Source organism: Silurus meridionalis, chromosome 27, assembly GCF_014805685.1.
Source record: "Silurus meridionalis isolate SWU-2019-XX chromosome 27, ASM1480568v1, whole genome shotgun sequence".
NCBI classification, from domain to species: Eukaryota; Metazoa; Chordata; class Actinopteri; order Siluriformes; family Siluridae; genus Silurus; species Silurus meridionalis.
In genome coordinates this window covers 8482488-8498463 of record NC_060910.1, presented here as the reverse complement: position 1 = coordinate 8498463, position 15976 = coordinate 8482488, and the positions used below count along the sequence as shown (strand labels likewise).

At 37.8% G+C, this 15976-nt stretch overlaps 1 protein-coding gene across 1 annotated transcript in view; it reads left to right on the top strand.

Moving 5' to 3' along the window:
* adgrv1 (adhesion G protein-coupled receptor V1) overlaps positions 1-15976 on the top strand; it is a 108204-nt gene that overhangs the window by 23158 nt on the left and 69070 nt on the right. The window contains 30 exon segments of the mRNA XM_046841787.1: positions 12-205; positions 321-450; positions 766-849; positions 1764-1903; positions 2015-2624; positions 2714-2929; positions 3341-3556; positions 3646-3890; positions 3973-4154; positions 4238-4935; positions 4938-5045; positions 5528-5737; positions 6970-7100; positions 7204-7303; positions 7462-7641; positions 8623-8786; positions 9914-10001; positions 10378-10456; positions 10572-10710; positions 10816-10957; positions 11044-11309; positions 11832-12007; positions 12125-12252; positions 12415-12572; positions 12800-12946; positions 13086-13166; positions 13701-13965; positions 14437-14559; positions 14680-14902; positions 15176-15380. Coding sequence (XP_046697743.1) covers positions 12-205; positions 321-450; positions 766-849; positions 1764-1903; positions 2015-2624; positions 2714-2929; positions 3341-3556; positions 3646-3890; positions 3973-4154; positions 4238-4935; positions 4938-5045; positions 5528-5737; positions 6970-7100; positions 7204-7303; positions 7462-7641; positions 8623-8786; positions 9914-10001; positions 10378-10456; positions 10572-10710; positions 10816-10957; positions 11044-11309; positions 11832-12007; positions 12125-12252; positions 12415-12572; positions 12800-12946; positions 13086-13166; positions 13701-13965; positions 14437-14559; positions 14680-14902; positions 15176-15380 — 5828 coding nt within the window.

Below are 15976 nucleotides of genomic sequence, written 5' to 3'. Positions count from 1 at the left end.
TGATGTCACAGGTTTGCTGCAGTTTCAGACTGCTCCTGTCACTCAGGAGATGATCAGACCAGCTATTCAGGAGGCCCATATAACTGTAAACGAAGAGGCTGGCATTGTCAAACTTCCGGTGGCCAGAGCACAGGGCCTGCTGGGTAGAGTGTTAGTGGCTTATCGTACAACACCAGTCACTGCCATTGGCTCAGAGGACTATGAGGTAACTTGCTATCTGCATGTAAAGCAAGATAATTTATCTTTTTTCTTTTAAAATAAGTGCACTAAATTAATCTGTGTTTCTTAAATTTGCCACATTTTTTTTTCTTGGGTGGCAGAACGCAGAGGGGTTGCTGGATTTTTTGCCAGGTGAGAGGCTCAAATATATCAATTTGACCATAATTGATAACTCAGTGCCAGAGCTGGACAAAGTCTTTAGAGTGGAACTGTACAACCCACAGGGAGGAGGTAAGAAACCCCAAAATCCAAGCTTTCATTCTGTCATCCATCACCAACATAATAGAGCTAAATAGATGGAAGTCTTTTACTGTAATTAATAAGCCCCTTTATATACTCCTTTGCTTGAATTTTTTGTCAGTGTTCCATTTTCAGAAATACCTCATGCCCTGGCTGTTTTTTCATAAACTTTGCAGTGATTTGCATGTATATTCCATTCATGTGGTCTAAACATGATCATGGAAAATTAAACCTCTGTTTTTTGTGTGATTCCGTTTACCTTCTGTGTGAATCCTGTGTGCTTCTGCTTGCTGTGTGATGATTAAGTGGACATGTTCTATGGGAGTGGGGACAGTGGAAGTGGAGAGAGTGACATTGATTTCTTCCTTCCACCCTTTCACTATCATTCTGGTAAGGTCCCTGTATCTGTTTAATGTTTTCAGACTAGACACTGAACTTAAACCCTCATTCCTATGTACGGCTCTTTTATATTCAGCATGGTACAAGTGTAAAACTCAGGCGTATAAAAGACACATTTGACTTAACCAGATGAACTTAATACTAGCAAATACACTGTAACAAATTTATCAGGATTGTCCAGTCGCTAGGAAGTAAACCCAAAGTTGAATATGATGAAAACATTTCCTTTGAGTGTTTGTTTACTCAGGTTGTTCTCAGGTTGGTTACATGATATTTCCTCAAAATCAACATTGTTACAGCCATGTTTTCCAAAATTCTGCAGTTCATTCTTTAAGTCAGCTTTGACTAAAACTAAGCTATGCAGCTGCCCAGTTAGAGTTTATGCTAATTCATTGTTTAATGCACCCTTTGTTGATTTCTTTGGAAAGTGTCAGACAGCATTCCAAGCTTGTAGTTTGTAAATTCCAGATTAGAAGCTGTAAATGTTTGGAGACCTTGTCTACATCGATGCCCAAGTGAAGCAATCTTTTTTGGACTTTGGGGTTTAGCGGCCTCATGCAACTCCAAGACTAGTGTCTGCTCCACTATTTACATTGTACTAAGGCCAGTGAACACTCAGAGTAAAAATGTGGGAAAAGCAAATATCCATTATATTGAGAGTATAGGAGCAGTGGTGAGTGGTTTATTGAAAATGGAAGGAGGTTCATTTTTCCCATAGGCTTAATTTCAAAACATGTATAATGTGCTCTGTTTGAATTAGTGTCACTGGCCAGCACTGGGCAAGATACTTTCAGGTTATGACTTTTATTGGTTACATTGTGCTAAATTCTAGTTTGATAAATCAGTTTCTAGTTTAAAATAGTTACCTTGGATGCTGATAATAATTTATTATTTGTTTTCTAAAGCCAACTTGGGACTTGCATCACACATCACTGTGACCATTTCTGCTTCTGATGAGGCTCATGGTGTCTTCCAGTTCAGTAACAACTCTGTCTCTGTGAATGGAACTGAGCCAGAAGAAGGTCGGAGTAATGTAATGCTTCAGGTCAGGCCTCTTAATGCTAAAATAATCATTCAGTACTTTAGCTAAATGTTTAGCCACCAGAGTTTAGCAGCTTACAATGCTGATCTAAGACTTGTTTTTTGTCAATCCCAGGTTATTCGGACTTTTGGCACTCTTTCCAATGTCACTGTATACTGGCAAGCAGATTCAGACTCAGAAGGAGAACTTATCAACAGATCTGGCATCTTGACCTTTACTGTAGGACAGACCATTGGAAACATTTTTCTTCATATTTCCCAAGATGATACTCCTGAACTGGATAAGAATTTTAAAATCCGTCTATTAAATGTTTCTCATGGACGGCTTGGAAGCCAGACTGTTTCCACACTCACTGTGCTGGCTAGTGATGACCCATATGGGCTGTTCTTGTTCTCAGAAGGTAGCAGGCCAATCAGAGTAGCAGAAGCAGACACTCTGGTTGTTTTGACAATACAACGGATGAAAGGACTGATGGGAAGAGTGCAAGTGACTTACAGGACACTGAGGGATACAGATCCAGGGCCCTATCCAACACCTGGCCTGGGCAGGGCAAGTGCCAGGAATGATTACATCCCAATTTTGGAGTCAGTAACATTCTCCATCAATCAGAGTGAAGCAAATGTAACTGTCAGGATTCTGGATGACAAGGAACCTGAGAGGGCAGAGTCTGTGTTTGTTGAACTTAGCAGTGTTACATTGGTGGAAGGTGCACAGACACGACCAGGTGAGTAGTAGTTGTCTTTTGCAAAAACGTTGCTAATTTGCCAAGATTTTGGGCTGAATTAATAATTGCATGATTTTTGGTTTCTGCAGTTGCTCTGTCACCTCAGCTTGGACTGAGAAATGTCTCAGTGGCTCAGGTCATTATAGAGGCCAGTGATGATGCCTTTGGTGTGCTTCAGCTCTCTTCTACATCTGTAAGTGTGCCTGAGTACTATGTAGGACCCATAATAAATGTAACACGCACCGGGGGGATTTTTGCTGATGTGTCAGTGAAGTTCCGGGCCATACCCATGACTGCACGTGTTGGTAAGTAGAAAAAAAAAATTATAATAATAATAATAAAAAGAGAGAACAGCATAACATACAGTATTGTAAATGCCAAGGCAACTTTTGCTTCTGTAGGACTACAACTTCAGTATAGTAAGACCAAAGTGTTTTTTGTTTGCCAAGATACAGTATAAGGAAATAAATATTTCATTTTGTAGCATTTGAAGTTGGTCCTGCTTATGCTAGCAATCTATAGGTTTATGTGAAATAACAGTGTATGTACCAACAAGTTCTACTGTACTTTCAACTGCTCAAATGTAGTTTTATAAAAATGTTCTTGGATTCTAGAATTCTATTGTGCTTATTTAAAATTATTTTTTATTGACACATTATTGCAGATATTTTGAGTAATATTTCTATTTGGATTATGATTTCTGAATTTGCATGTAGGTGAAGATTATAGTGTGGCCTCCTCTGATGTAGTCCTTCTGGAAGGCGAGAGCAGTAAACCAGTCCCAATCCTTATTATCAATGACATGGTACCTGAATTGGAGGAAACCTTTCGCATTGAGCTTCTTAACCAGACTACTGGTGGAGCTTTCTTGGGCGAGCTCACTCAGGCAATCATCACTATCCTGCCTTCTGATGATCCATATGGGTCCTTTGGTTTGTTGGAATTTTCAAATTCACAGTGAATGGCATTTGATTAGATTTCTTCCTAGGTTTGATTACCTGATCTTCTTCATGTTACTCAGTTTTTCAGGCTGCACCAGTTACAGTAGAGGAGCCAATGGTGAATGCTATAGAAGTATCTTTGCCTATTGTGAGGAATGCTGGGACTATTGGTTATGTTAGTGTTAAATGGCAGGCGACGATAAATGGCAGACCTGCAACAGGTGATATTCAACCTCTGTCTGGAGAAGTCAGTTTTGCTCCAGATGAAACTATGCAGACACTAATAATAGAGATTTTGGCGGATGATGTGCCAGAAATTGAAGAGGTAACTGGTATTTTTTCTGCTGTCCTAGTAATTGTTACGTATTTGCCTTACCTGTTTTAATGAGTGTATACATCTGTTTTAGATCATCAAGCTAGAGCTTATTGGAGCCACAAATGGTGGAAGCATCGGACTTGAAAACATGGTGAACATTATTGTGCCTGCCAATGACAATCCCTATGGCACAGTGCAGTTTCTGCAAGCGATATATCGAGTGCAAGAGCCTTTGGAAGGCATGTACCTTGCCAACATATCTGTTCAAAGAAGGTGTGTAGTGATCTTACATTAATTTGTCAATCATATGACAAAAAATTATACCAACTGTCTAATAATTTGTTTTCCTGTTTCAGTGGAGGTAATTTTGGCCGTCTAGAGATTTTTTATAGCACCTTTGAGATTGATGTGGTCACTTATGCCCAGAAAAATGGCTATAACTTCCGCATCTACTACAATTCCCCCTTGGCCGGGGCACCCTCTAGTGCCATACAAAGGCCTATCAACATTACCACAACCAGTGACCCTCTGAACTTCTGTGCAGCCTTCTGCCTTCGGACACGTGCCTGCCAAGCTTTTTCTTTTATTAACGCCTCAACTGCAACATGCTTCTGGGTAACCACATCCGCAAACCAGCTTTCCGCTGCTGCCCAAACCCTCACTTATATAAAAAATACCACTGCAGCTGCTTCTCTCTTTAGCTCACAGGCAACTGCCGGGAGTGACTATGTAACCATGATAGGACAAACAGCAACCATGTTGGATGGTTTCAGTATTGCCAACCTCACTGTGCCAATTCTTTCCGATTCTTTGCCAGAGATGGATGAGAGTTTCATGATACAAATTTTGAAGGTTGGCCTTGTTAATATGACTGTTGCTGAGAAACACTTGCCCACGGTTAGACAACCGGACACAGCTACTGTGACCATAGGGATGAACGGTGATGCTTTTGGGGTGTTTAAACTATACAGTGTAAACCCCAGTGCTACTCAGAATGGATTGTATCTGGAGGTAAGAGAGGAGCCTGGAACAAGAGTGCTGCTGGTCATTGAAAGGACGGAGGCAGTCTAGGCCGTGTTACAGTGGAGTGGATGAATGTTGGTGGCACTGCAAGGCCAAATGCTGATTTTAATGGCACTGGGGAGACCCTCATCTTTGCGGAAGGTAGGTCTAATCAACTTGTTCCTTATCTTTTCAAATCTTTAGTATAGTTTTAGCATTCATCAGCTCAAATGTTTAATTCAGTGATGTTTACATTAAATACTGCATTACTGCATATTACATGAAGTACTTTATTTCATTGCTGTGTACCTGTACTATGCACTATACCCTTTCTTTGTTGAAAGATGTTATATGATAGAGGGTTGAAAATGCCAGACAAAAATTTTGAAGAAAAATAGGAAAAAAGAAACAATATATTATTTTGCTTCTTTTAAAATGTTTTAGTTTATTTTATCAAATACATATAAGCAAAGCAAACTCGAAATCAAGTAGAAATTGATCTTACCGAGCTCACCCCCAATTTCCCAACAGTTCTGAGAGGATCTTTGCTCAAGCAAGACAATTCAGCTGTGACAGATTGTTGCTGTGCCACTATTCTAAAGTGTGTAGAGACATTTGCCTTTCTGTGTGACTTCTTCTCAAAGGTGATGTGAGGAAAACAATCGAGTTCATCATCACAGATGACACAGAGCCAGAAGACAATGAAACCATGCAGATTGGTTTAGTAGGGACTGAAGGTGGCAGTCGTATCCTGCCCAGCTCTGATACCGTCACCATCCTCATTCTTGCCAATGACCATGCAGCTGGCCTGGTGGGCTTCCACCCAGCGTCTCGATCAGTCATCGTTAAAGAGGGTGAGAACCATTCATTTTGACTGGTTTCAATTTTAGAACGTCTAACTCTTGATCTCAAGTGACACATACTATTAATTTGGTATCGATTAATTATTCATTTAGTCTATCCTGTAGGATTGTGTATAGGTATTTGAAACCCAAATGTGCATGATCAGGTATCAGTCAAGCACTTCATAGTGATCATTGACTGCCATAGTGAAAGGAGAAGAGAGAGTCTTGTAACAGCTGGTGCATTGGAAGTAAGAGATGAGCTGTTAAAGATGCATGACAGAACAGGAATACAGTCCTTAATGGATCTCAGAGTTGTTGCTTATACCATTGTATTGCAGTACTCTTGATTTTGATTGGGCAGATGGTGTTTATTTTGTTTGTTTTCAGCAGCTCTATCTATGTTAATGCAGTTGTAATAGTCTATGGTTAGATAACAACCTGTCCACTGAAACTGCTATACAATATTAGATTCCACATAACATAAATGTATATAGGCAATGTATAATTATTGACATGAAGTTTTGATATTGTAAACATTTTTGGAGTGTCCATAGTTCCACCATGGAAAAGTTTTCAATATAGACATCTTTTCATGTTGCGGTGTCTTAGTAGCATGGCTAGCATGGCTTAGTAGCATCTCTGTCACTTGGAAACTTTAGTTCCCAGCATCATGACTTCCTTGTAGGCCAGCTATAAACTGTCCCGTCATACACACTCTACTTCTCCAACTCTCCAGGTTACTAATTAAACATGCGTGTGCTCAACTGCACCCACACATCACACATATACACACACATATATTATCAAGTATCGCTCTTTATGACTTGGTCCTTTTGCCTACAAAGCCTTGTGGATCATGCCCATTTTCTTGTTGCTGCGTTTTAAAAACCTGTTTAACCCACATGTTAGTGTGATAGTAATAGTGCTGGAAATCTACCGGTTTTTGACTACTCTTTTGCCTATTTATTATAAAAAACACTCCTATTGTGCACTTGCATCCACTTCCGATACTGTGCATACTAGATAAAGATGCTTTTAAAAAAATATATTTGTATGTATTAAATTTATTAATTTCATGAGAGTATAAAAGAGAGACCTGTAAGGTGGACTGAATCTTTATATTTACTGTAGGTGATACAAAAAATAATCGAAATAAAAAATGTGCTCAGAGATTTTAAGACATCGCATAATAAACATTGTCAGGAATCCTGTCCTTAGTTTTACTTTTCATTTCCTAACAGGGGAGAGGGTGCCATTACATGTGCAAAGGACAGCTCCTGCTATAGGTAATGTCACTGTGGAGTGGAGGATCGAAGGTCCCCAAGCCTTACTTACGTTTGTGGAAACCTCTGGTATTCTGTTCTTCCCGGAGGTAAGAAAAACACATAAAACACACTATATAGGAATAGTGAATTATTTTTAGAACATTAATAAGCGCTGTTGTTTTTTTTCCCCTTATCTCCACTCTACGTTAGCATGTGTTAAATGACACGATAGTACTGCAGCTACTAGATGATGGCATTTCTGAGGAAAAAGAGGAGTACAGAGTTATACTCTCTAAAATTCAGACTAAGGGTAAGATGCTAAGATCACCAAACAGCAGATTCAATGCGCAAGCAATAAGCAATTTTAGTCATTTTAATGTCATTTCTACTATTTCTTTCAAGTATTTTTTATAGAGAAGCTATATATGCTCAGCATAGCTTATTAACTTTCTTTTTTCTTTTTTCTAGGTGTAACAGTTACAGGTGAGGCAGCTGTGGACGCTGAGGGTCATGAGGCAGTGGTGAGCGTAGCAGCCAGTGATGAGCCATTTGGCCTGCTGAGGATTGCTCCATCCTCTCTCAACATCTCCACTGATGAAAAAGACATCACGCTCAGGATTTACATTAACAGAGAGTTTGGAGCTTCAGGTGCATCCTTATAAAGAAATGTAGTCTATAAGTCATACAAACTAAATGTCATACAAACTTATCATAATGGACAAAATTTCAATTTGATCTGCCAACAGACTAAGACTGTTTTAAGCTTGAAATTAGTTCTTATATTTCTTTACAAGATAAATAATCTTATATTTACTTTATTTCAATTTTATAATTGATAATACTAGATACATTTAAATATATTCAAGATCTTCTTGTGTGATTGGGTTGTTTGCCACATAATTCTGCTTATTACATCATCTTCTTCTTCTTTCGGCTGCTCCCATTAGGGGTCGCCACAGCGGACCATCCGTCTCCATACCCCCCCTGTCCTCTACATCTGTCTCTTTTAAACCAACTATCTTCATGTCTTCGTTCAACACATCCATAAACCTCCTCCTTGGCCTTCCTTTTTTTCTCCTACCTGGTGGCTCCATCCTCAACATTCTCCTACCGATATACCCCATGTCCCTCCTCTGCACATGTCCAAACTTCTCAATCTCGCCTCCCTCACCTTGTCTCCAAACATCCTACATGCGCTGTCTCTCTAAAAAACTCATTTCTAATCCTGTCCATCGTCGTCACTCCCAGCGAAAACCTCAACATCTTCATCTCTGCTACCTCCAGCTCCACCTCCTGTCTTTTACTCAATGCCACTGTCTCTAATCCAGACAACATCGCAGGTCTCACCACAGTCCTATAAACTTTCCCTTTTACTCTTGCAGACACTTAAATATTATAAATGCAGTACTAATATTTATTCAACTATTAATCCACTTTTATAAATTCTGCTCTTTTCATATTGATTTCTTTGCATCGATGTCTTTGTTTAGCCTATAGTCTTCATAAAGCAACGACCAAATTTTTTTGAATCCCATTAGTGTTGACAATGTTGGGATTTTATAAATGTTAGCATTATCGTACAAATGTTTTATGAATTCGAACTGATCAAAAGTTTTCCCAACTCCACAGGATCAGTGAACATCAGCTATGAGACAGTTAAAGGTTCCCTGCAGGACTTGAGGCTGGTTGATGGAGCTCTGGCAGAACCCGGTCAGGATTTTCAACATGTCTCCAGCTTTGTGGTCATGCAGGATGGTCAGACCTCAGTGTCCATCCCAATAACTATAATAGATGTAAGTGTTATTTGGAGTAGCAGGGATTTTGTGCTGTGTTTGAGTTTTAGTAAAATGACTAATGAAAATTAGATCTGGCACATTATTTTAGAATATACAGTAAAACATTTGCACACCATTTAGTTTTTTAGGTTTAACAGTGTTCCATCTTTAATAAAAGCCACAGAGTATATTATGTGTATGTTCTTACTCTGCTCATCCGGCCTGTTGTATTCTAATTCAGATGTCATTCATTTTCATACTTGTTAGATTGTTGTTTTTCAGACTTATTGATCTTAAATTGTACTTTTTTGTAGAAGAAAAAAATAAATGTGTATTCCGCCCATTTTTCCCCAAGTAAAAAATGCAAACTTGTTACGTTAGGAATAAAACATATAAAACAATGTAGTCCTGAAAAAAAAAAAAAAATCTGAGAACATTTGGCAATAACAACACATACCAGAAATGTTTTCTTAATCTTATATCACATCAGTTTTTAAAAAATCACTACAAGACATGACTTTTTGTTCACTTATAGTTACATCTAATATCATCTGATAGTTTCTGTAATTACTTGTGTTATAGAAAATATGAACAGTTACTCTCTCTTTTTTTTCTAGGTTCGGCCATGTAAATAAGTGTCTCCTTACACAATGCTTCACAATAACTGTTTTACATTTTTCTTTGTTATATAAGAGCATTTGGTTCAGTGTTTTCCCACCTTTGCAGATCTTTTGTTATTGTTGTTGTTGTTGTTGGTGGTGGTGGTGGTTTTTAGTCCCAGCTTGTTTCCTGATTTTTTGCATATTTATTCTATTGTTTGATCTCCTGTCCTGAGTCTGTTTTGTGTCTGGCCATTTAGGATTTGTCTGTGTGCTTCTTTAAATATAAATGCTTTATTGTATTTGTATCCACTCTGAACACTTTACATTTATTAATTTTAGATTAGATGAAGCATCTGTCAGGCATGGTTTAGAAGTGACAACATATTAGAATGAGCACATTAATGTAATCCTGTTATTTGCCCTATGGTCAGTTCTACATTTATAAATGAACATGTATGTATTTTTTGTGTTAGCATGTACTGCGCTATTTCTCCTTCCTACTATATATAACTATATATATCGTATCTTTTTTTTTTCTAACAGGATGACATCCCTGAGTTGAAGGAATTTTTCCTGCTCAACATAACATCAGCTGTTCTGATAACTTCAGTTCCAACTGCGCCTTCGCTAGGTACCCTCACAATGCTATATCTAGAAATCCCATAGCCACATAATCTTTTATACTTCAGTGTATTATGCAGTAATTCTACATCAGTTACTTGTCTGCTTTCACCTCAGCCGTTTCTTCTTTCATTTCTTCTTTCATATCATGTCTCCACCTTTCACTAGAGGTGCATTATAGATTAACAGGTAATGCTAAATGTCTGCTGTACTTTTTTCATTTTGAAAAAAAGCACAGTTCACACCTTCCCTTTTTTCCCCTCTTTATGGTTGCACTGAATAGAATCTATAGTGAATATTGCCCACATTCCCAAAGTAAATGTAATTAGATATTTATTTTATTTTCAAAAGGAAGTCTAACTTTTTGGGCCTGAATATGTAAACAGATACTCAAGGTCTGGTGGCTGAAATTAGCATTAATGCTAATGATGGAATTCAGGGTATCATCAGTTGGCAAAGCACAAAGTAAGCACATCACTTTGAAACAATCATTCACAAGACGTCACTTATATCATGTCATATTTAGACAAAGCATGTTGATTGGTCACAATTAATGCATGTGTGATTTTTTTTTTCACAGCTATAAAGTGAACGAGACAATCGGAGCATTGTCTTTAGTGGCTTATCGGGATGCAGGGACATACGGGAACGTCTCTGTCTTTTTCTATGCTCAAAATCTAGAGGCTCAGCTGGGTCTGGACTTCAGTTCTACAGCTTCAGTAAATCATTGATATTAAATACATTTTTTTACTGTTTGTTTATTAAAAACTTTAGTCACATTGTCATGATGTGCTCAGAATAGCAGATCAATGATTTCTTTACAGGTGCTTCATTTTGCAAATGGAGAGAGGTACAAGTTTGTAGAGGTGTTGATCTTGGATGATCCTATTCCAGAAGGAGATGAGGAGTTTCAGCTTATTTTAACAAACCCATCACCGGGGCTCGAGCTTGGAAAGAACGTTACTGGTTAGCACAATACGATGAAGAATGTAGAACAGTTGTATTTGGGCAACTAAGACTCATAACATTTTCTTTCTGTTCATGTTTAATAGCAACAGTGACCATATTAGCCAATGACGATGGCCATGGAATCATTTCCTTTAACAACAGTGAGCACTACCTGCTGCAGGAGCCCACCTCAATGTCAGGTCTGGGACACAGTGTGGCTATGCTGAGTGTTGTAAGAAATCCTCCACAGGGGATATTTGGGACAGTTACGGTGCAGTTCTCTATTAGTGATGCTAATGGAACTTTGAACACTGAAGACCTCACACCTTCTGAAGGATTTGTGGTGTTGGAAGATGGGGTTCGGTTTAAGGTAAATGTTTGGGAAAAAATTTTTTTTTAAATCTGTTACAAAAATAGGATCTTGTTACATTTGAGAGTATTTGAAAAACTGCTGATCTGAGACTTTCACACACATCACTCTCTCACTCTCTCACTCTCTCTCTCTCTCTCTCTCTCTCTCCCTCTCTCTCTGTATATATTTATTTTTATTGGCAATGAATCAGAAATTGATCATCTGTTTGGTTTCACACAGCACATACATTATTAAATGTTTTTCTTGTCTTTTTATACAGCATTTTTTATTTTTATTATTATTAATAATAATAATAATAATAATAATAATAATAATAATAATAATTTATTTGACTAAATTACTTAAATATTTTTTATAATTTCTATAAAGCGGAAATGTGAGGTTATGCTAATAGTAAGAATTATATATATATTTTTGGCCCAAACCATATATTTCTTTCGACACATAATGCGATTTTTAGTGTTTTTCGTACATTTTATTCCTTAGCTAGCATTTTAAAGTGAATTCTGTTGGTTTTAGACTCTGGAGATCTGGGCCGTTCTTGATGCAGAACCAGAAATGAATGAAACTTTCCGAGTATCTCTGTTTAATCCTACTGGTGGAGCACGACTAGGAGAACCTTTAGAGACCTTTATCACTGTGTTACAGAACCAAGCTCCACTGGGGCTTTTTAGAATATTTCTTTCTAGCAACAGGTACTGTATACCCACCCACACACGTGCACACACTCAGTTTGATGATTATTTGCACTGCTTTACATTTTTTTTAAATCTTGTGCCATTGTGTATTTTTGTGTGTATGTGAGTTTTTAGGACTCTAAACTCGTTAATAGTTGAAGAGACTGTCGGGACTGTGTATTTGACAGTGGCTCGCAGTAATGGTCTGGATTCTGCAGTCAGTGTGGAATTTGAGACAAACTCAGATGCAGCCTTTGGCATGAGTACGATCATTATTTCAACATACGCTTGTTTTTTTTTAGTTCATACTGACAATACAGTTTAAATCCTGCCCACAGAAAAAAGTTTAATGAATACTTTTTGATATCTAAGAAAAATGAACACAGAAGGTTTGCATTGATATAAACTTTATTTTGATTTGACAGGGGGAGATTACTCACAGTTAGCAGTGTACCAGCGCTTCCGAGAAACCGGGCCTTTAGGATGGTGTTCTGTGTTTAATGGAAACTCCTCTCTGCTCTTGATGCTCATGCAGGACCAGGTCACCCTCTACAGGTGGCAAGGAGTATTTGTGTCGATTCAGGTGTGTGACTTGTTTTCCAGCAAAGTGGAAAACAAGAAAGAAAGAAACTGGCAGTTTGAAAAGCCTGGAGATTTCTAATATATTTTTTGATGATATATGTATTAACACTACTGAGAATCTTTCATTTGACTGTATTAAAGTATGGGAATCACTGGAACATGAGCCAGGAAAAATGTTTGTAAGAGACATGAGAAAAGCCAGTGCCAGTGTCTGTTTCACTGTTGCAGAATGTGAGCATGCAGAGGCCGGGCTCTTGTGTGGGTTTTACAGTAAATGGCACCACGTATGTGGCAGTGGCCCACGAAGACACCGCGAAGTCTCCCGCTGCCAATGTCAGCATATTTCTCCTCCAGCCAGACCTCAATCTTACTCTAGTAAGTCTGCTGCTATGGCCGTTTGTGTGTTTGCTTGTCATCATGTACCAACTATAGTTTTTTCATTATTCTAACACATTTAGATGTTTCTGTATGTGTGTGTTTCTTACTATTGTTTCTGGTTTTTGTTCTTTTTCAGGCACATACCAGAGCTGTGGGAAATCGTGATGTTAAACATTTCTCTGTCCAGGCTAGAGAATATTTTATTGCACTGAATCAGGTTAGGGAACGTTCTGCCTATGTGATATTACATTAGTGCCAGATGCACCAGAAGGGCATGTGCATAATTTTGGGGACATATTATTTTGTCAAATAAATGATACACCCTGGTGTCATTATGAAAATGAGCACAAATGTCACTTTTATTGTTTTTTTTTGTATTGTGAAAGGGCACCACTATCAATTTGGGGTACATTAAATTATATGCATAGTGTATAAAAAGTTCCATTAATATTGCCAATGTTCTGTTTTATGCCACCTAGTTAAGATTTTTATTTTTACCCACAAGTACCATGGTTTATTTCTTTAATTAGCATTTACAAAATTGAAACTGAGCGTAGTGGTGAATTAGGTGTGTTAGTACAATGACTGGGGTGTAAAAAGAATTTTAGTCACTTATTATTCCATGCACGTGATCCTGAAGAACGCACAGCAGTGTATTTTGCTGTCTAGAAAAAAACTGCTTAGCTTACTAAAATAAAAAATCTATATATATTTATTTAGAAATGACAAACTACTAATCTTTTTCTGTTAGGTATTTGTGTGGACTGGAAACTCTCTATCCCTTCATCACACCCTGGAAATTCAGGACATCACCACACTCGCTCCCTTCACTCGAGCAAACAGGAACATCCAGCATTTAGTGGCATGCAGGGGAAGAAATTCATCCAGCTGCCTCGTCTACCAGTGGATTAACAGCAGCTTTCAAAACCCCCAGCCGCTGGCAATCGGCGCCAACGTCAAACAAGTGGAGTCCATACACACGGGAGGGGAGACGTTCCTGCTAGTCGCTACAGAAGGTAATTTTGTTTTGAAATGTTAGGAGAAGAATCTGCCGTGTAATTTAATGGACAATTGAACTCCGAACTAACATGGTTAAGTGTAGGCTATGCATTGTTTACCAGCTGAACTCTCTCCGTTTGAAGTTTGAGCGATGGTGTACAAACCAAACATGTACTGTGTTCTCAGGAAACACCAGACATGTAGGCTCCAATGCATATTTAGAATTGGGTTACACCAAACTATAGCTAGGCACCAGAACAGATCCTTAGCATAGTAAATGGCTGATTCTTAGCCAAGCTTGTTTCTAAGACCGCAGCCAATCAAGAGGTTTATAATTTTACTTGGGGTAGCAGTGTCAGTGCAGCCCCAGTCTGAACCACAGCTACACTCGAGACACATGGGTGTGTATATGTGTTACACTTGTAATAAAGCTCTACTTTTACTTTTAGCCTGAGCATCTCTGCCTTTTTTTTTTTCTTTTGCCAAAGGTCCAAACCCCACATGCGAGGTGTTGTTATGGAGTTCTCAGCAAATCTTCTTTCAGTTTGCACAGTCCATTCCTTTCCCAGGCCTTTCTTCAGTCCATGCTTTTACTCCTCCATCTGGCATATGTATGTTACATATGTTTTTTATCATTTTTAACTTACATTTTTTTCATGTTGTGTAAAAATTGAAATTAGCAGATATTTTTTCAGTTTTTGTATGCATTTCAAATTGTTTGTATTTCTCAGTGCATCTCTTACTCGCTGGGAAAAACGACTCGGCACTGTACATGTGGAAGCCTGAACTGATCCAGTTCACTAAAGTGCTAAAATCCTCATCCGCTCAGCAGTTCCTCTATTTGTCCGTCCCTTCCTTTAATGTGACAAAGAGCCTGATCATAGCTACACAAGGATCAGCGTCTGCCATATATGAGTTGATCGCCGTGTCCAACCAGTCTGACTTTATCCCCCGGTAAAGCACATTTACATTTACAATTGCTGTAGTATTATAAGAGCAGCATTATGCATAAATTGATAATGAGATATATAATTTTCTATATATTGATTCAGGATTTTTTTTCTGCTTTTTCACTAATGCAGCTAAATTATGATTTTTCAATGCTGACCAGTCAACAAGTTGTCCAATCTATCCAACTATTCATTCTTAACTTATATAAATTGTTAACTATATTTGTTTCAGTTTATTTGTCACTTTGAAAATTTGGTTTTTTTTGTTCTTATATAGTTCTGCTGAGCTCTTCTTCCAGCCCGGAGTAAGCGAATTAGAGATAGCCGTAAACATAGTTGATGACGATACTCCAGAAGTGGAAGAAGGTTTCCGTGTGAGCCTCAAGAACCCTAAAGGAGGTGCTGAGATTGGCTTTCATAGCCAAGTCACTCTGATCATTTCAGCTAATGATGATGCCTATGGAGTTATTGGCTTTACCCAGGTATTGCATATTACATTCTCTTTATTTTGGATGGCTCATTTATGAAGCCATTTTAGCAAATGTACATAGTTTATATATTAGCTTGTTTTAGTAAATGTTTATGTACTAAAAAGTTAAGACTATTAAATAATATTTGAAGATCACAAAGTCATACAAATGTGTTGTAAATGTTGTACAGTACATATTGTCCAAACTATGCAATAATATTTCAATGTTGAACTGTAACTTACCCTTTGGTTTGATCATTTGGGGAAAACCATAAATCTGTGACAGCAAGCCAGTCAGATAATTTTCAGAACTATGTATTAAAAGTCCACCGATTTTACTAGTACTGATAGTTAGGTCCACTTGCCAATAACCGATGAATCAACCGATTAATCAACCGTTTTTTTTAAATAGATACTGGATTAAAAAAAAAAATTTATAAAAAAAAATAAAAAACAGTACTGAATCATAAAAATTTGCTTAATAAAAGAAATATAAATATATATCATGTAATAAATCAAAATATAATTATTAAATAGTAATTATAAATAAGAAATATAATGTAGCGCTCTCCTTTTAGTGCACAGTCTTGCGTGTAAAAATTGGACGTA